This window comes from Centruroides sculpturatus, unplaced genomic scaffold, assembly GCF_000671375.1.
Source record: "Centruroides sculpturatus isolate CEXI.00-Female unplaced genomic scaffold, Cexi_2.0 scaffold850, whole genome shotgun sequence".
Taxonomy (NCBI): domain Eukaryota; kingdom Metazoa; phylum Arthropoda; class Arachnida; order Scorpiones; family Buthidae; genus Centruroides; species Centruroides sculpturatus.
Window position 1 is genome coordinate 7091 of NW_019385036.1, and position 25486 is coordinate 32576.

Consider the following 25486-nt stretch of genomic DNA (forward strand, 5'->3'; position numbering starts at 1 on the left):
CAAATCTGTCACAAGACTTCATATAGTGTCTTCATGCTCGACCATATTCCCATATATCCAGGCAAGAGAAGGTCCTACAGAATACTAAAGGTTCCTTTAGTAGCTACCATTGTTCCATAGACAACTTTCACTTTGCTATGATATTGTAATCACTGATTACCATCATTATTACATTCATACAAAGTTTTACCTGATTACAACACATTTTCTTTTGTGCATAACTTTTTAAATCAATGTAGTGTAGTTTTAAAACCTGTTTAGTGTGCAGATTATCTGCTTTTCACATACTGTTTTAAAGACATTCTGGATAATGTCTTTATTATTTTATATTAAATAATGTTCTGAAAAATTCTATTGTTATTAATATATACATGTATGAAGAAATCAAGACAACGTTTTATCTTTTTTTACTGTTATGCATTTTATTGAGTTGCTACTAACAACAGTGAATGATTAGACATGAAGACAACAAGCTATCATTATAGCAATTAGGGCAATAAGGCCATCAGTGTCATGTTTCTTTTCATCACCGACACTGTACTTTTTCAAGGAAATATCATTGTAGACAAGACGACAGCTCATTTTGATGTCTATTTTAAGAATTAATAGTATCAAACTATACATAGAAAGGATTTGTTATTGTCTACATTAACTACAGACCTGGGATTAATGACAGTGGTGAATCAGAATGGCATTGAGCAATAAATAGCTGTAGTTTTACATAAAAATTCACAGAGGTTACAGCTTTTTGATAACAATACCATTTTTCATCACAACTTTCCAGGTGAACATTTGCCAATCTGATGACCTGCTTTATAAAATGCTAGGAGTTTATTTTAAGCCAGTTAACTATTAAGCTGTAATATGGGGGATAAACCACACCAAAATCACACACATGCACGCACATGCACACACACGTCTAAGACATCACAATAAAAGAAGTCAAAAATACTGCAGAGAAATGCAATAATGCTATTGAAAATTCCCATACAGCTCACCTTTTGAACACTTGTCTTATCATGATGGTAAATGGCATGTCATCTTTTACTTTAAATTGCCTGCAGCACAAACAAGCCACAAGGAGTTAAACTACACATTTCATATTGTCAGTAACAAAATTAGCGTTACAAATCAGTTTTGTGAACCATACTGTATCACAAAAATATATATATAAAATTAAAACTATATAATTCTTGCAAATGTAATCAAATTTATAAAACTATTTATTCTAAAAACATTGCATCATTTTAGGATTAATATGCTTCTTGGTTTAAACTTGATTGATTTATGAAAAAATTAATTCCCAAAGACATTTAACAAATTAAAGAAATATTTATAAGAACAATAAAATTTAAATGAGTCTGTGGCTCAATAACTTAATGAAAAATACAATGCATGTCAATATGGAATAAATCATATTTCATTGTGTAAAACATCTAAAAGTAATTTTAGAACAAGATTTTCAAAATATTAAGACAATGTTCAACATTGTCTAAGTTGGATGATTAGTCTTTAAAACCTTGTTCTATTATATAATGAGAGATGTTTTCCCTATGGCAGGTGCTTGATATGCACTTCACTCATTAGATTGGGTGTTCATAAGGTGTAGCCCATCATGGCTTTGTTGTCTTCATATGTGATCATACCAACATGATGTAAAATTTTTTTCTTTAACCAAGCTCAGCAGTGGCGGCCGGTATTCCCCTCCATGGCCGATCCACTCCTGAGCCAGGATAGCATCCTCCACTTTCAATGAGTGCCCTTGGCAGTAATCGGGACAGTGGCCCCAGAATTGGGGTTACTGCCGAGGTCAGATGTGGGAGAATTAGCCAGCTTGGGTGCAGTGCCTTGTACTCCTGTTAGATAAATTCTGTAATAAATAAATTATATTAATTTTAATTTAGTCATTAATTATAATTAGAACTATCAATAAAAATACAGTGACTCAAAAAAATGTTTACATCATGAAATGTTTTGCAGATGTTTGCATACAAAATGCTCTAATGATCAAATATCATGGAAATTAGTATTTGGTAGATGCAGTGTATAAAGAAAGAGCTTCATTTTAATATTTTTTAATATTCTTGTTTTTGGAATTTACACTGATAATAGTCTGGAAAATCATTTTGTACTTGTGGACTACATTTGAACAATTACTTTGCTGCCACTTTGTAGATTTTGGGATCAACTGTTCCTGCAACTGATATTACATGATACAAATGCCACCTTTCTTCTATTGACTCACATTATGTTTTGACTCTTAGAAATTAAAATGAGACTGTAACAACATCACCAGCCATAAACCCAAGTTGCCACCAGAGGAACTCCAAAAACTCAACAGACCCAGAAACACTGATTTGAAACCTTCTTGATTTGACCTCATGATGTTTGATTCTGTGTCCATTCGATACTACTGCACCATACCTTATGTAACCCAAAAGAATAAAAGCTAAGTTATTAACTCTTTTTTATAATCTGGTATCATACCATAAGATATTTCATCATCTCCTCCATATGGAACTTAATAATTAGTTATAAGCTGGTGCTACAGAAACCTTTGAGTTCACAACAAGAGCAAGATATCATGGACTATCAGTGCAGAAAATTGCTTCAAGAATGGATGTTAGCATTGGTAGTAACACTGAAATAAAAAAAAACTCACCAGCAATGGAAAATTTAAGGCCATAATAACCAAAAGCCTTGAATGCCACTAAAAAGAGGAACATTGTAAGAAATGTATTATGGAAAATAGAAATTTATTTTATGTAAAAAATTGGGCTAACAAGATATCAAAGCAATTTCTGAGTCTGAGCATTCCTGCTCAGACTCAGAAATGTAATAAAACAGCATTGAATTACAGTAGAGCCTCGATTATCCGACTCAACTGGGGACTGAGGTTGGTCAGATAACCGAAAAGTATGAAAAAATCCATTATTAGTGTAGTATATTATTATATGCCATGTAATTAGTATATCGCTATTAACCTACCTCGCGCTGAATTTTCATCAATGTTAAGCCTAACAAAAATTTTTTAAAATAATAATTGTCGCTATTGTATCGTTAAAAATTAGAAAATTAAGCCTCATTTAAATACTGGCTCCCTTTCATGGTTGAATGAGTGTTGCCAGCTAAAACACGTAAAAATAATATTAAAGTAGCCAAGACATAGCCAAATATTGTAGTGCCACATCACTAGCGGACATTTGAAATTTGCCGACTAGGACGGTCAGTTAATCGGGGCTCTATTGTACAAGAATGTGTAAAAGTTAAGAAACCTTTATTGATTGCAAGACACCAGAAACTGAGGATAAACTGCAAAAAATATAAAAACTGAACTGTAAATGATTGGTGCCATGTTATTTTCTCTGATAAAACTAAAATTAAATGTGGTGATTCAGCATGACAACAATCCCAAATACACTACTGAACATACATGAAAGTGGTTGAATCAATCAAGAATTGAGGTACTGCAGTGGTAATCACAAAGTCCAGACCTCAATCCCATTGAAAATGTATGGAATCAATGTATTGAAATAAATGCATTCATGATTTTTGGCATTATGTAAAGTACATTTGGGATGAAGTTCAAAACAATGTATGTTTACAATTGATAGATAGCACGCTAGAATGCATTTGTGGTTTTAAAGGCAGAGGAGACTACACCAAATAATAATTATTGTTCATTAAAATAATTATTCATATGGTAAGATACCCAATAATAATGATTTTTCTAGATCTAGACAGAAGCTCTCCCAGTTCTAAACATGAATGTATTGATTAAACATTGTTTGTTTATAAATAAACCCATCAAGACACCAATAACCAACAAAAAATGAGAAAATTTTAATGAAAATAAATGTTTTATTTCATATGAAATGTACTGTACATCTTCAGATCAAATACAAAATAGAGTAGATATTTAAAAAATAGAACAGAATATAGAATAAAATAACTACTCTATTTTGTAAAAATATACAGTTGACCCCCCATAACATGAGTTCCTATAGTTCGAATTCCTATATCACAGTGAAAAATTGAGACAGTATTCGTACAAACATGCCAAAAAAAAACTCATATAATTCGATAAAACATCATTGCCGACTCGTGTCGCGACAGGATTGATTGAATCTAGACCAATAGTGGATATTGTACAAACCGTTGAGTTTAAACGAGCAGCAGATCTACTAAGAACCATTTATTATTTAACGTCCATAAAGATTATTTTTATATTAATGATGTCTCCAAAGTTCAGCGAATTTTTTGCAAAAAAAATAATTTATCAGGAAGCACGCGAGTGCCATTCGATGGCCCACTCCACGACAAAAACAAGCTTAAATTAAGTAATGGCGTAGTCGAACGGTGCACGCTCGGTAAGTAATCCTACAATTTTTTGTTTATAGCATAGTTTATATGAATTATTCCGAAAAAAATTATACGTATTTTGGAAATGCTGAGTCAAATTAGTCTAGAATCGATTAATTTTATGGAAGAAACCTTTCAAACAGCCGTAGTCCGTAAACTGCATACGTGCCGGGCTGTGATTGGCTGGACTCATAGAAAATGGATTCATAAAAACTGGAACGTATCTACCATGTTATAGGGGGGGTCGACTGTAGTATGGAATTCACGCCAACATACTTACTTGAGAGAAAAAGAATAAGTCAACAAAAAATTGCATTAAAGTACTTTTTTAATTAAAAATGTTTTCAAAAATTTTATGTTAAAAGTTTGTATTCTGTTTGATTAACGTTGTTCCAATTCTGTACTTCAAAAGTTTTGTTCAGAAAAAGTCTTCCATTTCAGTTACCTGATGATGATATTATTTATATTAATATCGAAAGTGAAAACAATGAAATTAAAAAAAGCCCTTTAATGCTGTTTTTTCTTGACTTATTGTTTCTCTCTCAAGTACTCTATTTTTTATTTGATCTGAAGACGTCCGTTTAATACAAAAGAAAACATTTATATTCATTAAAATTTTCTCATTTTTTGCTGGTTATTGTTGCATTTATGGATTTATTTATACAGTAAGACTCTGCTTAATGCTGATTCAATATAATGTGGTCTGCTCGAAGCCTAAAAAAAAAGCTCTAAATTTATGCTGATTCAAATTATCACGGTATTTTATTGATTCGTATATAATACGATTATTCCCAAATATGAACCAATCAGCAAAAGATGGCAATTCGTCATAGCACTGTACTTTCTTTAAATCTATGTTTGTTTGATGCAATTTTGGAAAAAATATAACAACATGGGTGCCATAGGTAATATCAACTTCGCTTGGTAAGAATTAACTGATAACTGCATGAACAAAGTGTGGAAGAAATTATGCTTAAGGTATCCAAGAATTCTCAATGAGAAGAGCCTATCGCTGTATCGTCAGGTTGACCAAATTGTCAACCTAAGCAATACAGAAGAATTAGGAGATGTAGACGAGCAAGATATTTAGGAGTTACTGCAGGTTTCTGTTGAGAGCCTTACCAACTGGCAAGAACAAGCAATTCATGTAGAACTGGAAAATAGAGATTCTGAAAACAAAAAATCCAAAGAATTTCTGTACAGATTTCCTTAATAAAAGTTTGATAACAATAACCGAAATCATTGATCAAATTGTAGTGAATGATCCAGATTTTGAAAGGAGTGCAAAAGCAAGACGAGGCATTTTGGATGCAATATCTTGCTACTGATATTTGTTTAAAGAAAGAAAAAGAAAATGACAAATGAAACTACATGACTTTATTGCAAAAAAACAAGAATTTCAGAAGAGCCAGGACTTTCATCACAAAAAATGAACTTTAGATTTCTGTGATATGTTTGTGTGTTATTTAACATATATTATTATGCAAATTAATATAAAAATAACTTAAAATTAAAGTAAAATTTGTTTATTTTTGGTTGTTTGTTCCCCTTTCCCAATTTACTCTGTGTTAGGATGACCTTGTTTAACACTGTTTCATTTAGCACTTTGTCATCTAGGAACGTATCCACCGCATTAAGCAGGGTCTTACTGTACATAAAATCAGTATAGTAGTAATGATTGTGTGGTTTATTTAAAAATTAAATTATTTATATCATATGTAATTAAGGACAAGAAACACGCATCACCATTAAACATTAAAAGTTTCTATCATTTTTAGAAGTAGTTTTTCTTTAGGACAGATCATCCAAATATGTAAACATTTTTTTGAATGATTATAACATTAAAAAAAGAGGAAAATACAAAAATTAAGAACTGAGTAAATTCTTAAAGGAATTCAAAAAGTAAAGAAAAACAAACTTTTAACTAGTATGATCAGAAATAGCTGTTGATCAGTTTAAAAAAATTATAGTAAAGAATCATAAAAGAACAAATACATTATCTTAAAGTAATTTAACAAAATTATTTAACTAATCTACATGCTACTTGTCCATTTATTAATACATTACGTTCATTTCATAAAGTTTGTAATTTTCAATTTTACTTTCCCAGAAATATCATGTTAACTTTAGAAGTCTAATAGTAAAATATGAGATTTATTTTTATAGCATCAGCTCAGAATTTTATGCCAATTTTCTGTGACAATAAAATATGTAAATGTCTGTTGCTTTAGACATTTACATAAACATTTATGTATTTTATAAATCTTTGTGTTTGGAAAACATTACACTAAAGATTTACAGTCGACCCCCCCTATAACACGGGTTCTTATAGTTCGGATTCCTATATGACGGCAAAAAAATTGCGACGGTATCTGTACAAACATGGTAAAAAAAACTCCTATAATTCAGTAAAACGACATCGGGCAGCCGAACTACTTTCCGCCATCCAGCGCCACGCTACAGAGAGTTTAGGCGAGTAAGTTGAGTTTACTGTCGTCTGTACAGTATGTAAATTAGTTACCGTAAGACTAATACAGCACTAATTTTATACATTTCTTGTGAAAGAAACATTTCTTATTCAACGGCCATAAAAATTATTTATATTAATGATGTCTCCAAAGTTCAACAAAGTTTTCGCAGAAAAATAATTTATCAGAAATTGCGGCCGCCATTTGGTGCGCTGCTGCTTCGTGACGAAAACAAGCTTAAGCAATGGCAACATCGAACGGTGCACACTCAGTAAGTAATCCTACAATTTTTTGTTTATAGCATAGTTTATATGAATTATTCCAAAAAAAATTATACGTATTTTGGAAATGCTGAGTCAAATTAGTCTAGGAATCGATTAATTTTATTTAAGAATTTTTCAAACAGCCGTAGTCCGTAAACTTCACACGTGTCTGGCTGTGATTGGCAAGGTCTCCTAAAACATCAATTTCATAAAAAACAGAACGTATCTACCGTGCTATAGGGGGGGGTCGACTGTATTTTACTATTTTGTTCTAAGTTGACAGTTACGGAATAATAATTTAAATTTTATTAAACCAAAGTTGTAATAACATCATCTTTAACTTTGATTTCATTAGGAAAAAAATAACGTAGTAAAGTAATATTGTTGTATGTAAAAAAACAAAACATTGCATAGTCAAGCTAAAGCTATGACTTTATAGCTAATCAATTGTGTGTCATATGCTTTAAGTGGCAAAGTTCTCTGAAATGACTTCATCATGTAGATAGAAGATAATTCCTGAAGATTTATATTTTCAAGATACAAATTCAAATAAGACTGTTTAATATCATCACTTAAAGCATAAATTGAACTTAAAAGAAAATGAACATATATTTATTGTGACATAGTCACAATGCTGGGCTGCAATTTTTAATCATATTTTTAATTTATTTAATTTAAAATATATGCTCTCCACCTAAAATTTGTACTGCACATCATACTTTTCCATTACCAATGAAGTCATGCTGATCATCTAACTCCTTTCAGGGAAAAATTTTTTAATTGAAATAGCTTGATTTCAGGCTTACATTGGAAGTTCGTATATAGTTAACCAGGGCCTTCAGCCCCTAAGCTTTCCATATATGGACTCAGCTTTCATCTATGTGACTCTGTCCTTGAGATTAAGGAAGAACAGATGAACGGACAGATGACAGTGGGAATTTACAGGTATACAATTTTTTCAAATTGCAGCCAAATGAATGGAAAAGATTAAAGGTGACATATGAGTATAGTTATCTTTGGCGACTTTGAGAAAAATTTTAATAGCAGAAAAATATGTCTGGTGTACAAGATTTTTCACATTTCCTAAAGATGTTCTTGGTGAATTTGGACAAAAGTTGTTTGATGGCTTTGTAATTGCAATTTCAAATCAGCATATAATCCACACCATCATATAACTTTAATATTGCCCTTTAAACACTGACAATGTCCCTATTGGTTGAAATGAAAATACAATAAACAGAATCATTAATCTAAATTCAAAATCAAGTTGATTTGATTCTGAAAGCTTCACAAAATCCTAATTAAAACATGATCATCAGTAAAAATTAAATTAAATTCATATAAGTTTTAATTAAAAATAATTATTTAGTATAATTAATAACTAAAGTACTAAATCAAATGCAAAGGACTTCACACTTTGGTCCTAAATTGCTGTAGGTTCATATTGGTTAGAGTAGAGGTTACTAGGATTTTATGGTTAGGGTTCTGAGGAATTCTAACTGTAAACTTCTAGCTTCATAAAAAAGCATAAAAACATAGCTGTTATGAGAAAACAAAAAAAAATTGCTAAGAAAACTCAAATAAATTGAAATTATACAGTCTATAGCATGCAAAATAGTTAATACTGACATGCAAACAATGTGCAGAATCACACTGGAAAACATGTATTTATAAAAGACTGCTGAGAATCTGTGGTAGAGTTGTTTGCAAGCTGATAAACATAACAGAAATGTTCTTAATTTGTTAAATTGCCCAAGAAAAGTTACTTTCTGAAAATCTAAGAAGAAAAATTTTATTGAAACACAAAGACAACCAAGAACACCCAAAGAACTGAAATGTCCAAAATCTATAGTTCACACAAATTTAGAATGTTGTACAATTGACTAATTGCACAACATTCTAAATCTGTGAAAAAACAACATAAGGTAGGAAACAAATTCTGAATCCTACAAACTAGAAGATTATCAGTACATACATTCATAAAAAAAAAAAAAACTGGAATGTAAATGTGTCAATTTGATAAATTGGGCTACAACAGAGCTAGAGAAACAGTACTTATACTGTACATCTATGATGCAGAGATACATGAAAAGAATGGGCTATGGTTTCTATCATGCTAAAGAAAAACCATTTCTTACTGCAATAAACAAATGTTATCTTACTTAGGAAAAAAGCATCAGAAAGATGTCTGTGAGGAAGAGGGAGCAAATTTTATGATCACACAAATCGTGTTTCAGAATTGTGTAAGAAAATAATACAAATAAGGTTGTGATGAAAATGAGAAACGAAGCCAACAACTAAACTGTTTTGCACAAGCATTGCAAAAAAGCCACTTCTGTTGGTGCCTGGGGCTGCATGTCAACAAACAGCATCAGAAAAATGTTTCTATAATAGCACCATCACAACTGAAGACAACATTAACATTCTTTAAACCTGTTTACAGCCATTTAAGGAAGTTTTCCCCCCAAAGCCCCATACCTTACAACAAGACAATGCAAATCCATATAAATGAGGTAATACAGACTTGGTTTTAAAGATATAACATTTATGTTCTGCCATGACCTGTTAAAAGCCTCAATCAAGAATATTTTGTAGTATTTACAAAAAAGTAAGTCAGTTTAGGGCCTAAACCATTGAATAGCTTTGAATCTTTATAGCAGAAGAATGGGATAGAAATTCATTATAAAAAGTAGTAGTAGTAGTAGTATCAATGCCTCACAGGACTGCTGAATTAATTAAAAAAATACTTGAAAGTGGCAAAATATTAATATTTGGGTATTAACTTACAGGATATGATTTTTTTTGGTCTGTAGATTTCTGATTTGGAACCAATTAGTATTTTTACATATTTATATACCAAAAATAAAACTTAATAGAAAATGCTAATTGTCTTCCTATTAAACTAATACCCTCATTTTTATATCACTATCCCTCTCTGTAAGCAATGTTTGCAATATTGCAATGTAACTTCTTTGCATTTGACCTTGTTATAAGCTATCCTTTATCCTTTAATTACAGTAAGATTTGTGTCAGTGGACTGATGGAGTAAGGCAATGGAACACATGGGTGATCTGCCAATGGGGTAACTTCTAGTAGGACTTCCTATGTGGAAACTGGATTCTGTTTAGGTGTAGAAAACCCAGAACACTGCTTGGTGAATAAAACCTAGAACACTGCTTGGTGGCCAGCCCATTATTCAGGCACGAACCAATGACCAACTACCAGTGTTCAATGGTTTTATTTATTCAGCCACTGGTGGGCTTGATTTGTGTCACTGTATGGACACCCTGTACTGAATTCCTACAACCTAAGAAAATTAAATGATAAAATCTAAGTTACTTAAACATACCCATCTCCAGCCCCCATGCCTGGAGGTCCAATTTCTTTCTTATTTCCATCTGTCAAAGACTCTAATCCTAATTCAGCCAGGGCACGGAGAGCCATCAAAGCAGCCTGATCATGAGAAGCTTCTATTGTTGGTCCTGCCCCATGTTTGACTTGAGGTGGAATCGTGGTCAGAGATACTAATGATAAATATTCTAATTTGTTACCCTGGAAAAAAAGTTACTTTCAATATACTGTAAATTTTCAATTATGTAAATAAACATTAAAGATAACATACAAATTCATTTCATTCATTCATGTTTAAAAAATTTTTGTTCATAAAATCATAATATAATAAATTTATAACAAAAATCATCATTAAATAGAAATTAAAATAAAAAGTTCTTTTCTAAATTAACTTTAACTAATTACAGTTTCAGTAAATTCTGCCAAACTAATAAGCTTCAATAAAAAATAAAACAAGTTCTACTTCTACATCTAAACAAACATTTTTTAAAACTAGCAAAATAATATGCATATTTAAAATGCTGTACTATTGCAATTTAATACACAATGCTTACTTTTTTGTTGAAAAAATTGTGTACAAATTTAAGTTAAATACAAACAAATGATATTAAAAAATATTAAATAAAACACAAAAGCTGGATTACATTTAAACTCAAAACAACAAAAAACAATAAATTCCAGCAAATTTGGTTTACTGCAAAGATTTTCAACCTTATTGAGAGGTTTACTTATGCTACAGTAAATTAAATACTCCAACATCTACATTGGGCAGAAAAAACAATTTATACAAATTTGGCCAGAATTTATGTTTGTTGTCATTTTAATTAAAAGACTCATCCATCAATATTGTCAACCAACTGTGAAAAACTTATAAATATAATACAGTAGAACCTCGATTATCCGGATTGTTCAAAATAAACAAAAATTTACGAATTTGCTGATTTGCACTTGGCGAATTATGATACTGTTTATGTACGTGATTGAATGCATAATTTTTTTTTGTTTCAACAATGTCTCACCCGGCACAGTGGCCGTAAACTCTTAAATATATTTTGCGTCGTAATAAAAATATAACTTGACATATGTATTTATAAAAAATTTTATTTTCAAATTACATCATTTCTATGACCAAAGGCGGAGTAAGTCATGGGCAACGTGGGCCAATGTGGGCGTCTCGAAGGTTTATGCATTACTTGAAAGCCGCGAACATAGCGAATAAATTTTACTCGTCATAAAACGATAAATAGTTTGTCAAACTTTTATTCATAAAAATGCAGTTTCAACTGCTTTTTATTTTATAAAATCCGTCTTCTTGCGCCACCAGAGGGCCTTTTAAACAATAGGTAGTCTGTTAGCGNTTCTCTTTAAATAATAATCGTGGCATTAAAAATTATTTTTCACAAACAAAATAGATATATTAATAAATAAAAAACAAAAAAATTATACATTATTTCCAAAGTTTGTTTTAATATAAAAATAATGACACATAGCGACATCTAGTATCAAAAAACGTTTTTGATACTAGATGTAAGTAGCTCAAGATAACAGGGAACAGTATTTCAATCAGCTTGAATTTACTTGACCCTTTCAGTCAAATCAAAGTAACAAATCTTATTTGTGTTTTTATCAATATTAACCTACAATTAGATACACCAAAGGGAAGTGTATAGTTGTAATTCCAATTTAGTGACAACTACACATTTTAAAATACTTTTACTTTCTCAGCTGTATACATAATAAGGGAAAGTATTGGAATCATGTCAGATTTGATGTTCTGGTTTTTTTTTTTTTTTTTGCAAATTTCGATGTTGTGAGAATCCCTAACCCAAAAAAGTCAACTAAAATTCTATAGTGTGTATGTGTATGTTGACATCTATTTTGTCTAATATCTCAGAATGAGTAAAGACTAAAATAAAATTTGGAATGATAGCTTGTATATAAGGGGCATTGATGCTATTAAACTTTGATGGTTAAAAATCAAGGGATGAGAGATAGAGGGGTGTGTATCATAGTCATATCTCAAGATAGGTTGAACTAAACAAAGATTTTACTTGTTATTAGCATTTACAGTTTTTTTTTCTTTTTATAAAATTCATTGCTACCATCAAAATTAACCTTTTTGCCATTTTATAATAATTAATCACATAAAATGTTTTTGGGCTGCAATTTGGAAAAATTTTAGACCTATAAATTCCCACTGTCACTTGTCTTTCCTTAATTTCAAAAATGGAGTTAGATGAAATCCAAGACCAGACATGGAAACCATAGGGGCAGTAGACCCCATTAACTATATACAAACTTCTAATGCAAAATGGAAGTCATGTTATTTTAATACAAAAATTTTCCTTGAAAGGTGTTAGATAGATAACTGGCACAACTCTATTGTTAAAAGGAAAGTACAATGTACAGAGGCAAGCCACTACTAATTAGCAGTGAAGAGTATTGCAGCTCAGCATTGTAATGATGTCACAATAAATAATTGCTTGTTTATAATACAATCTCTTAACAGCTGGGAAAGTTATGCAACTCATTGCTTGATTTTTTTACTATTTATAAAAAAATTTCACCCAATTAACAAACACGTAGAAAAAAAGCTTTTATGTAATATAATCCAGTTTGTACATATAGCCTGACTCTTTCATTTAGACCAGGGGTCACCAAACTACAGCCCGGAAGCCAGATCCAGCCTACAAGGTCAGTTCATCTGGCCCGCCACCACACTGTGCCATAAATGAGGTAAAATATAATTATTTCTTTGGAAATATCATAGTCTGTAGATAAACTTACTATGTATAAAAAATTAAAATAAGTGTAAGTATAAATGCCAAAATTGCTCCAATCTGATTTTTGCATCTGACAATAATATAAATTTTAGGAAACTTTTTGCGACTTTGGATATCAGAGTGCTTTTTGTATAAGTATCTACAATGAAGTTCCTAACAAATGCCATTACAAGCTTGCTGCAGCCATCGTGTTCGTGTATTGGTAAATAAATATGTTGGTTGTCTTTAATTTTTGTGTATTCAGTGTGCTGTATTGAACAAAACGGTTATGCGGACCACGCTTGTCATTTTCTCAGTTATCTGGCCTGCCGCAAAAAAAGTTTGGTGACCATGATTAAGACTAAAGCTTAGTGAATCATTGTAAAACAAATCTGAATGATAACAAACATTATAGTAAACTAGAAAGAATATAGTTTCAAATAAACATAATTAATTGACAGAAGGTTTTATTAAAAATAACAGGCCCTTAGAAAATGAGGCTTATCAATTTCATTCCAATTCAAATTATGTAAGAAAGCATTTGTGTTTTAATTTTGTAACATATCATCAATTCTTTTTAGAATTTTGTTGCTAGTAAATGATTTTAACTCTTTCTCAGTCACTGTCGCATCCAATACATCCATGCACAGTGATTACTTTTTTTTTTTGGCTTTAACATATGCCAAAGTTGAAAAATGCTCTAGAAATTTTTATTTTAATGTGTCTGATACATTCACTATTGTTGCATGTTTATTTCACTATTTCTCCAATAAATGGCATTATGTTACAAAAATTATTTAGCCATTTCTGGTGGAATAATTTAATTTTGTTTTGGAATCTGAAATTGTCTTTCTAACTTGTTTCTGACAGTTTTTCTTTCAAACAAATTAGTTTGTGAGAAGTTATATTATAAATTTTTGATGGATATTGACTATTTTAGACAAATTAGAGTTATTGTTTAGATTAACTGTTACTGTAATCAGAGTTACTGTTAGACAAAGTAATTACTGACATAAATTACTTTTCAATACTGATTTAGTAAAAATTATTTTATTCCTAGAAAAAAAACATGTAGAAACAAACTTTTCATCAAAATTAATTATATATCAAATATCAATGATGAAAAATTGATACCTTTTGGATGGGCCACCCTGAAAAAAATAAGACTGAGAAGGGATTGATATTTGTTTGAACTGTTAATTTTCTTTCGTTTTAACTTGTAATTAAAATTAGCTATATTCAAATTTTAAATCCTGTCTCATTGCAAAATCTGTACCCCTTTCAAATTATTTTTCAAACACAGATGTTCCATGGGTTATCAACATGAAATTATAGTTATTTTAACTGATGATAAATGCTCAGAAATTATAACAAATTAAGATGAAAACTAGGAGGATGTTACAGGAAAATCAATCATGTAATGTAACCAAAGGAACAGTTAATGGAAATTCTCAAGATTTGTGTTGAAATGTAAAGAACATAAATTTTCATCCTAATATCTGTTTTTTATACTTCATTGCAATAAACTTCTGAAAAATATAGTTCAAATGCATTAAAAAACATTTTATTATAAATTTAAAAATTTTTTGTTTTAATTTACAGTACAGTAGACCCCCTATAACACGGGTTCATATAATGTAGATTTGTATGTTCATAAAAAGCTTTAGTACAATCTGACATTATTTTGGAAGCACAACTTATTGGATCTGTCATGTAAAAATTACACTCCTTTAAAGTAAAGGGTGTGTCACTTAAACTTATCTTACCATTACTAATTGGTACCCACGTGTTTTTTATCACTTGATCGGTATTTCTAAATTGTGGCGAAAAAATTGCGACCGCATTCATATAAAGACGCTAAAAGAGACTCGTAAAATGTGGTAAAACATCATCGTCGACTCGTGTCGCGACAGGATTGGTTGAATCTGGACCAATAGTGGACGAGCAGCCAAACTACTTACACACTACGGAGAGTTTAGGCGGGTAAGTTGAGTTTACTATCGTCTGCACAGTATATAAATTAGGTACTGTAAGTCTAATTCAGTACTGTAATTTTATACATTTCTTGTGAAAAAACATTTCTTATTCAACGGTCATAAAAATTATTTCTATTAACGATGTCTCCAAAGTTCAACGAATTTTTTGCAAAAAAATAACTTATCAGAAAACGCGGCTGCAGTTTGGTGCGCTGCTCCGCGACAAAAACAAGCTTAAGCAATGGTGTGGTCGTCTTCATTTTATAACCTATAAAATAAACATTAGTTAAAGGCACCTTTTAAGTGCATAAGAAATATAAAATTATCAAATATAAAACTTATAATTAAAATGCTTTATACTGTACAAATATCAAAAGTTAAAACCAACATTTAATATATAACTGCAACAAAGGCAACTCCCTCAATTGGGAAGTACCTCAATAGTGTGTAATGGCACTTGGTAAGTAATCCTACAGTTTTTTGTTTATAGCATAGTTTATTCAGATTATTCCCAAAAAATTATACGTGTTTTGGAAATGTTGAATGAAATTAGTCTAGAATTGATTAATTTTATGGAAAAAAAACCTTTCAAACAGCCGTAGTCCGTAAACTGCACATGTGCCGGGCTGTAATTGGCTCATATATTTGAGGATTCCTACAACGTGAAATTCTTATAAAGCGGAACATATCTACCGCGTTATGGGGAGGTCAACTGTATAGCATATTTAAATTGTTTAACAGCATACCATTTGAAAACTACTGCACTAAATGTAGGTTTAGTGAGAGAAATAGAAATAACAATAATCTTCCTGCATTCGTAACCGTCTTCAAATTATGGATAGAATGATAATGTTCTGTCATCTGTAACGTCTTTAGTCCTCTTCACGTCGTCACCAACCGTCGTCTCCCCTTACTTGTCTCCCTCATCTCCTTTGCAACCACTCGTTTATTTTCTTAACAGTTTAGGAATTCTACTTGTCTAACCCCCACATAAATTATAATTAACAGAATTATAAACAACTAAATATAATATTTTAGCCTTTTATCTGTTCCTTTCAAATAAATGGTATAATTTAAAATTGTGAGGCCAGGACCTCACCCTCAGATAGGAAACCAGCTGCTGAACCAGAGTCAATAAGCCGGTGACTTATTTTTGAATTGGGACCACAAAGAAACGGGGCGCAATATGACTTAATTGTTGTATTCCAAGATCTAATCGACACATTCCTGATTGTAGATCGTGAGAGAGAGCAGGAGATTGACAGCTGGGAAAATTTTGGCAGTCATTTTACACAGAGTTCAAAGCAGAATATGAGAACGCTCCTTCAGAGGGGGTGGTGACTGGGACTGTATGAACCCAGTTGCGTCTTCTCTGAGACAAGAGAAAAACACATTGGCCAAAATTTATGGGACAGTCACTCAGGAAAGAGCATGACCCAACCCTGGGGGAGTGGTTCGGTCAGAGGTGTTCAACAATCCTGTGGCCTGAATCACATCCCTAGAACAGATCAGGGACCAATAGAGTTATGGGAAATTACAGTTTCACACCAACCAAAAAGCAGGATTTTGGGTGAAGATTGTATAAAAATCCCAAGGACACAGGGAGATTGGGAGACAAATAGTAAGTCCTCCAGACCAAGCTCACCCTTGAAGCACCAGAGACAAACTTTCTCCAGGTGTGAATCTTGATGGAGACGACTCCCCTCTGCATTGCGTAACATCTTTTCAACAAGACAGCAATAGTATTGCCTCTAAGCATGTTTTGTCTCAATATTGAAAACCAGAGTGACAAAATTAATGTGGTTAATTTTGTCACTCTGGTTTCTGTGTGGTTGTTTGTGTCCAGCAACCTCTGTGTGGTTCTCTGTGTCCAGCAACCACTACATGTAAACCAGCAACCCCCATATGTACAAATGACTCTTGCGTCATCCTGACCAAGTTAGGGAAAAGACAAATGTCTCTACCTCCCACCAAGGCAGATCTGTATGTTGCTGCAACATACTGTAAGGTGATACATTACAGTGGTGTTGGATCCTCACAAAATGTTTTATAACTAATTTCTGGATTTCCAGGATCTAAGGATATGGATTCATTTTCTGGAAATATCTAGAATAAAAAAATCTACATATAAGGAATAAGGAACCCCACCTTCTCATATGTAAAATTGCAAAAGTATTAATCTTTAGAAGTTATGAAACCTGGAGCAGTTTTCTCTTTTAAAATGAATGTTTAACTTGGTATGAACTTCCAAAATTAGCTGACACTTGATTTGCTAGATACCATTCAATTACAATAATATTCTAGTTATAATTTTTGGATACAAATAAGCAGCTATTGCATCAATACTGACTGTTTTTCTCATTAATTTTAAGATTGTGAAGATTTTGATGTTTATAAAATTTTCAAATCAATCCTCACTGGCCTGAAAAACATCTGCAGTAAATGATGTGGAACAACTAACTGAACATTTAATTTTCTCAACATTTTGCCTAATTTGTCAAACTTTTCATTCATTTATGGTTTATTTCTTGTTCAACATTACAATATTCACACCATTGACCAAGTCTTTAATGATATTTAATTTTTACTCTAAATCAACATTTTTTTCACTTTGTAACTTTCTTCATTTTATAACCTATAAAATAAACATTAGTTAAAGGCACCTTTTAAGTGCATAAGAAATATTAAATTATCAAATATAAAACTTATAATTAAAATGCTTTATACTGTACAAATATCAAAAGTTAAAACCAACATTTAATATATAACTGCAACAAAGGCAACTCCCTCAATTGGGAAGTACCTCAATAGTGTGTAATGGCAACATTAAATATGTATGAAGAAAACATTTACTTAAATTTTTACACCCAAACATTCTTTAATATTTGTCTCAGCAAAAACTATATATTGTTATTTGAAGTTTTTTTCTTTTACAATAAAAAAAATCTCAAGCAGTAGCAAATTTTGCTATGCACTCCAAACTTTTGGTATACATGGCTGATAATAACTAAAGTGTGTGACTTCATAACAAAACTGTCCAAATTGAAGGATGATTGTACTATATAAGAATTAAAAAAAATTAATATTACCTTTGGAAAATCTGTAAAATGTACTTGAAAACCCAATACATCTGCTAAATACATTAATTGCTGTTTGGGACGTACAGGAGCTTGAGGAGTCAAAGGTTTATGTCCAGATTTACGTATCGCTTCAGCAGTTGGAGAAACTCCTATAATTAAAAGAAATTTATAAATTTCACAATTTTTATTTTTCAACAGAAATTTTACTATTTAATAAAAAAGTTCTTAACGTTATTACAATAAAATGTTAAAATAAATTTTATTTTTATAGAGTAATATTATTACTCTATAAAAATAAAATTTATTTTAACATTAGTAGTGTCTTGCCCATGTATATCATACTTTTCCTATTAACAATAGTCATGCCAGTCATTTACCTAACTCCATTCTAGAAAAAAGTTTTGAATTTAAATAATATGACTTTCGGTCCAAACTGGCACTCTAGAAAATTGAAGTTAGTATCTGAATGACATAATTGACAGTCTATGCTCAATTATAAAATAACTGTAGGTTTGAATCTCTCTTTAAAACATTCTAAAACATTCTTTTTGGGCTGCTGCAATTTGAAAATTGCAGATCTATAAATTTCCACTGGCATCCATCTGTCTATCCTTCCTTTATTTTGAGAATAGAATTAAATAGATGAAGGTCAAGAACAGATATGGAAAGCTTAGGTGCAGGAAGCACTGATTAACTCTACATGAACTGCCAGTTTGGACCGAAAGTCATATTATTTAAATTCAAAACTTTTTTCTAGAATGGAGTTAGGTAAATGACTGGCATGACTATTGTTAATAGGAAAACTATGATGTACATGGGCAAGACACTACTAAAATTGAGAGCAAGTAAAAATTGCAGCCCAGCATTGTGATGATGTCACAAATAATTGCTCATCTACTTTTAGACCTAATTATAAATTAATTTTGGAAAATTTACATAACATTAAATGCAAATTGTCATCTAAATCACTTCAACTATTATAAAAAAAAATTCTTCATTAGCTTCATAAATTTTTTTGTTCAAAGGAATCTCCAGTTTTTTCCCCAAATTTATAAAATTAATTGTATAAAAACCAATAAATAAATGTTTATATCTCAATTATATACACTAAAAAAATAAGCAATTCCTAAAGAAAAACCAGAAAGCTCAACATTATTGCATCTGGAACACTTTATTCCCTCAATATTTTTTCTACTTGAAACATCAATTAAGTAATCTTAAACACTATGTAGTGTAATAAATTCAAACACTTGGCATTTTATCATCTTTATTTAGTTCAGTTGATATGTGTTTAAAATACATGTATCAACTGATCGTAAAAGATGGATGTACTGACAGTACATCCATCTTTTAATTTTGTCACCCAAAAAAGAAACAATGAAGATAGACAATAAATATGCAAGCTGTATAAATATGTATTCATCCATGATATCCAGTTTATAAATAACCCTGAGTTGGCTGAAAAGGGGCATGTTACGCCTGAAACATGTATTTTAAGCACGTATCAACTGAACTAAATAATAATGATAAAACGCCAAGTGTTTGAATTTATTACACTACATAGTGTTTAAGAATCAAAGAAGAGTCACAACACGGTTCCAGATTAACAAAAATCAATTAACTAATCACCTAGACATAACTAACGTGTGACTTCAGATTCTACCCACTGACACTTTCTAAGTCTAAATTGAACTTCTGCTTCTCCAAAGTTAACTAAGTTTGTAAGGAATAGAGTCCAATCATCTTTTGTTTTTGATTTGGATTAATTTATATTCTGATTTTTATAACTTTTGTGTGGTTTATTAGCACTAACATAATTTTGTTTATTTATTTTTTTTGATTAATCCATTTGTATATTGCTCATTCAAAACATTTTCAATAAATACTTGTTACTCTTGATGCAGAGCAAAGTCAATCATTTTTTGATTTTTGTTGCAATAAGCATTGTTTCAAATTAATCTGTTTGTGTTATTTCTGTCAGTTTCTGAAGTCCAGGCCTGGCATCCGACCAACCCTCGCCTTTTGTTGTTCCTTTAGGTTTAGTTCTGGGCTTATAAATGATGTGTTACAAGTTTGCTGACTACTCTGAAATTATACTCTGTAAACTCTTTACTGCTAAAGTACACTCTACAAACATTCCTTATTAATGGGGTAGATTCAATTCCACTAAGTCATAAATAAATCACATTTGAATAACAAATCCTTCAAATTTCTTTTCCAAGTTTAGTATTGCTCCAATTTCCAAATGAACTTCTAATCTCTGATTGAAATACTTTATGAAATCATATTCTAAAATCTAAGTTGTGCTTAATTCAGTTTGTTCTAAACTGAATTAAGCACAACTTAGATTTTACACTGTTAGATTTAACAGTGTAACAGTGTTATGTATAACATTTAAAAATAAAACAGCGTTAAATTCTGCAGATTTGTTAAAGCAGAATCCTGACACTAAGAAACATCACACAAATATACATGCAAAACATTGTTATACTATTACAGTAGAACCTCGATTATCCAGACTAATTGGGGATGAAGGTAGTCTGGATAAGGAAAAATCTGGATAATCGAAACAAATACTTTAATTTGTCTTTTAATGATAATACAACACGTTTTCTTTTTGATGACATATCGGTAATATTAAAAGTAAATACTGTATTTAAATCGTGATCAAATTTTCAAGAAACAAACGTTCGTATTGAATTTGGACTACTACTGACCAACGCTAACAGACTACCTATTGTTTAAAAGGCCCTCTGGTGACGCAGGAAGACGGGTTTTATAAAATAAAAAGCAGTTGAAACTGCATTTTTATGAATAAAAATTCGACAAACTATTTATCGTTTTACGACGAGTAAAATTTTTTCGTCGCGTTCACGGCTTTTAAATAATGCATAAACCTTCGAGGCAGGAGGCCCTTCGGACCGCGAGGCATAGGCTATGGCCCACGTCGTCCATGCCTTACGCTGCCCTTGGTCATAGAAATGATATAATTTAAATATAAATTATTTATAAATACGTATGTCAAGTTATATTTTTATTACTACGTAAAATATATTTAAGAGTTTACGACCACTGTGATGGGTGAGACGTTGTTGAAACAAAAAAGTTATGCATTCCATCACGTACATAAACAGTGTCGTAATTCGCCAAGTGCAAATCAGCAAATTCGTAAAATTTTTGTTTATTTTGAACAATCCGGATAATGGAGGTCCGGGTTATGGAGGTTCTACTGTATTGCCATCATCATTGTCATGCTTAAACATTTTAATCAAAAATGAAATTGCTTATAATGCTATGAACTTTTATAGAGATATTAAAATGTAAGTATTAATTTATTAAATAAAATTTCAACAATATAACAACAATATATTTGTCTTGGTTTAGACCAGGACACCCTTCCACTTGAAGGTGTAATAAATTATCACAAACAAATGAGTATATATTTATGTAGTCTAATATGTATGTAGTCTAATAAAATTATTCCAAATTTGTCCCTTTGTCTACTTAAAACTTATTTTTGCAAGTGGGTACAGAACAGAGCAATTGCTTTGAAAAATAGTGAAAAGGAGAGCAATAGTAGGAAAAAAATTGAAAAAGTTTGGTTCAGACAGAAATATAAATTATATGAGGGCCATTCAGATAAGATGAAAGTTTGATAACCAAAAATGAGCATGTTTGTCCACTTGAAAATTCTTTCAGCAACCAGACTGTCATAGCCCATTCATTCAATAGCTAGATTTTCACCTTGTGACTATCACCTGTTTGAGTGAGAGTCTGGCTATATGTGAAATGGTCAAGCACTTCCCAGCCTAGTTCATCAATGATAACAACTGTCCTGTTAGCTGTATGACAATAGGTATTGTCATGGAGGATGATAAACCTTCTCTTCAGTTTTGCTAATCACTTCAAAGCTGCTGTCATTTTCATCATTAACAGATTACAACAATACTCTACACTAACTGTGACACAGCTGTAAGAAGTCTATAAATAAGTCCCTCATGATCCCAGAAGATGGGGACCAATACCTTGCCTGCCAGTTTCTTTATCAAATTTCTTGAGTAGCACAATTCCATACTGGAACATTTGCTTTCTGGTGTGTAGTGATGTTTTGTCATTAGTCATTAACTAAAAGTAATTAATCATCACCTCTCTTTTGTCATCTCAAATGATCAAAACAAACTATCACTTACATGGACTTTTAGTCAAAATTCAACATTTTTTGCACTAATTTTGTTGAAGAAAAGATGCTCACGAATGATTTTCTCCATACTCCCAATACTGATATGCACTTCTGTAAAATTACAGAAGTGCATATCAGTATTAGGAGTATGTATACAGTACAGAGTCAGTATTACAGACAGTATTTGTCAGTTGTTAACAATTAAATGTTCAACTCATTAAATATTCATCTGTGACCACTGTTGTTGGGAAGTAACAGCGTGGAAGATTTGTCACGGCACATCACCTCTGAATATGTTTACCCAATTCATACACTCAAGACTGACAGTACTGTACTTCTCTCCCAAACTATCCGCAGATATGTCTATGAATTTCAGCCAGTTTGCAGCTCGCCTTCACCAAAAACTTAATTAGACAATACTTGTCTCATATACTCACTAACATTACTTGATACGGATTGTGAGAGAAAGCAAGTGCAGATCATCAATCAATGCTGTCAACCACCCAAACCAGGAGGCCCTGGATGTGCAATACTACTGTACTAGTCATCAGCCAACTAAAACAGTTATAATAATTAAAATTTCAGGATGTATCTGAATAACAATCATATATTAGATGAAAATAATTTCTATATTGATTTATATAATATAAAGCTAAGTCATACATAGGCAAAAAAAATTATTTTAAGACTAGTTTCCAAATAATTAAATGAACTTACCAGTATCCAACAATTCTTTTGCGATCGTTGATGTCGTTTGCATTATTATTTTATTCACTACTTCTTGTTTTTGAATAGGACCACCTGGGGCTCGATTTAATCCTAAATGATGAAAATAATGTTTACATTTCATTATTAATTACACAATAAATAAACATGGTATCAATCAGATTATGTAAATAGTATCAATGAAATTGAATTATACATGATCTATTATAAATTGAGAGAGAATTAAAAATCAACCAGAATCAGTATTAAATATTTATTGAATTCAATCAAAATAATCTCTGTACTTTTAACATATGCTCCTTTCCACATTTAGAATGATTCCAAGTTCTTTTCAATATAATTTCAAATATTTTAATATATCCTTTACAATCTTAAAAGACCTTTAATTAAGTCCTCAAACTTTGTAGAATAGGGTTTTATGGACACTTTATTGCAGAGTATATCATACTGTTCTTTTGCTTTGACAGCACATTTCTCATCAATCCTGTCTGTATCATGTAGAACCTCCAGTAAAACATTGAAATACAATTTTCCAACATTTGATTGCATTTTAATAATTTTTGGGTCTAAGCTGCTCAAAGCCTTCACACATTTTACTTGACAGATCCCTTCTCAATAATCTTTTGTGTCTTCACTTTCAGCACATTTCGACAATCTCTTAATTTCAATTCTTTTAAAAACCTCTTTTGCTCCAAAACCAATATCCAAATTCTTCAGATGTACCAAGTTTTCATTAGCATTTAAATGTATTTTTATAAACTGCTTGTCAGTGACCCTGTCATTTTTCACAAACTTTCTCATCAGGTTCATTAATAATTAAACAACTGCTTTATAAAGATAGGGTGGAAAAGGTTTGTTGCTCTGAAATTGGGTGAGAAAGCTCTCACTTTGTGTACATATTGACCGAAAAAATAAAAGTTTAACTTTAATAAAGGGATCATTGAGTGCCTGTCTCAAGAATGTAACCACCTTGCTGTCTTTCAACTTTGTACTGTTGTTTATGTATCTCTTCACAGATTCACAGATATTTCAACAACTTCTGCTGCATGTTCTAAGCACTTTCCATTGTCCAACCACCTTGTTGAACCAAACTTTTTGGGAAATAATCTGCTTCCACTTATAGCAATGTATTTGACACGCCAAGTGGTTGAGTCTTTTAGCAAATAGTACAAATTCCGTAGCAGGTGGTAACAAATTCCAATCTACTATTTTAAAACCAGCTTTTACAGCACCATGCACTACACATAAACCACACGTTCCCATTCTCACAAATGATTTACCAACATTCTGTGTCTCCATGTGATCTTCTAATTTATTCAGAAAACTTATGTTTACATCTGGTCCTTCCATACAGATATGAAGAATTTTTGCTACATCAAGATGAATATCTGAAAGCCCATTGAGAAATGCAGAGAGAAGATCATCTGCTGTACTATGATCCAGAAAGACACTATTTACATATCTGGTCATAACCTTATCTTTACTCTTGTCCCGGTATTTTATCACAAGATCCATTTGAGTTCCTTGAGCAACTTTGTTTAGCGATTTGTCAAAGGAGATAGTAATATTATCGTAACTTATAACAGCATCAATCAATTTTTCTTTAAAATAATGGGCTAGGCCATAATTGCCATAATTTATTATTTAGGAAGCTTTATCTGGACCCAATTGAAATTGTGTGGCTGTAGAGCTGTCAGGGAACATTTTTTTGAAAGTGTTTTTAATATCAGAGCATGAATTGAGTGACATCTTTTTTCTTACAACTGCCAATGCCCAAGTTATCTCTTCTTTTATTACATCATCTTTTATCACAAAAGTTGCCAATGTGCTGCTAAGAAATGTTTATTTGGTGAACAACTGTTCATTAATGATCTTAGATCTATCTTCCACAACAGAAGCCGTTTCACACACATTTTGTTGACTATTAGAAGTTTGAATTTGTTGGGTTAAAAACCTTATCAGTGAAGTTTGTTCCGACTTCAATCTTTTTATTTCAATGACTATTTGCATGCAATACTAATGCATTCTTTCCCATATTACTTATGGAGAAAACTTTACAATAAATGCAGCAAAATGCTTTTGTATCATCATCTTTTACAGTTCTTAACCAGGAATTGAATTCTGAATGAATAGCTGGATCCAGCCATTGAAGATTAAACCTCGTTTGTTTTCATGCCATTATAATTTAAGAATGTAGAAAAACACAAACCTTGAATAATAATATTAAAAGACAGATGAACCAGATCTGATAGCAATGTGTAAGACTTGTTTTGTCACAACACTACATAAAATATTCAAATGACACCCAATCCACATCT

General features: G+C 31.4%; 1 protein-coding gene across 1 annotated transcript in view; it reads right to left on the reverse strand.

The window, feature by feature from the left end:
- Positions 1 to 395: 395 nt before the first annotated feature.
- Positions 396 to 25486, reverse strand: part of LOC111633718 (double-stranded RNA-binding protein Staufen homolog 2-like) — a 140067-nt gene continuing 114976 nt past the window's right edge. Inside the window, exons 9-12 of the mRNA XM_023378331.1 lie at positions 23160 to 23261; positions 18272 to 18411; positions 10443 to 10645; positions 396 to 1870 (exon numbers count right to left, since the gene is read on the reverse strand). Of these exons, the coding sequence (XP_023234099.1) occupies positions 1750 to 1870; positions 10443 to 10645; positions 18272 to 18411; positions 23160 to 23261 (566 nt within the window). The 3' untranslated portion in view covers positions 396 to 1749. The remainder of the gene's footprint in view (positions 1871 to 10442; positions 10646 to 18271; positions 18412 to 23159; positions 23262 to 25486) is intronic.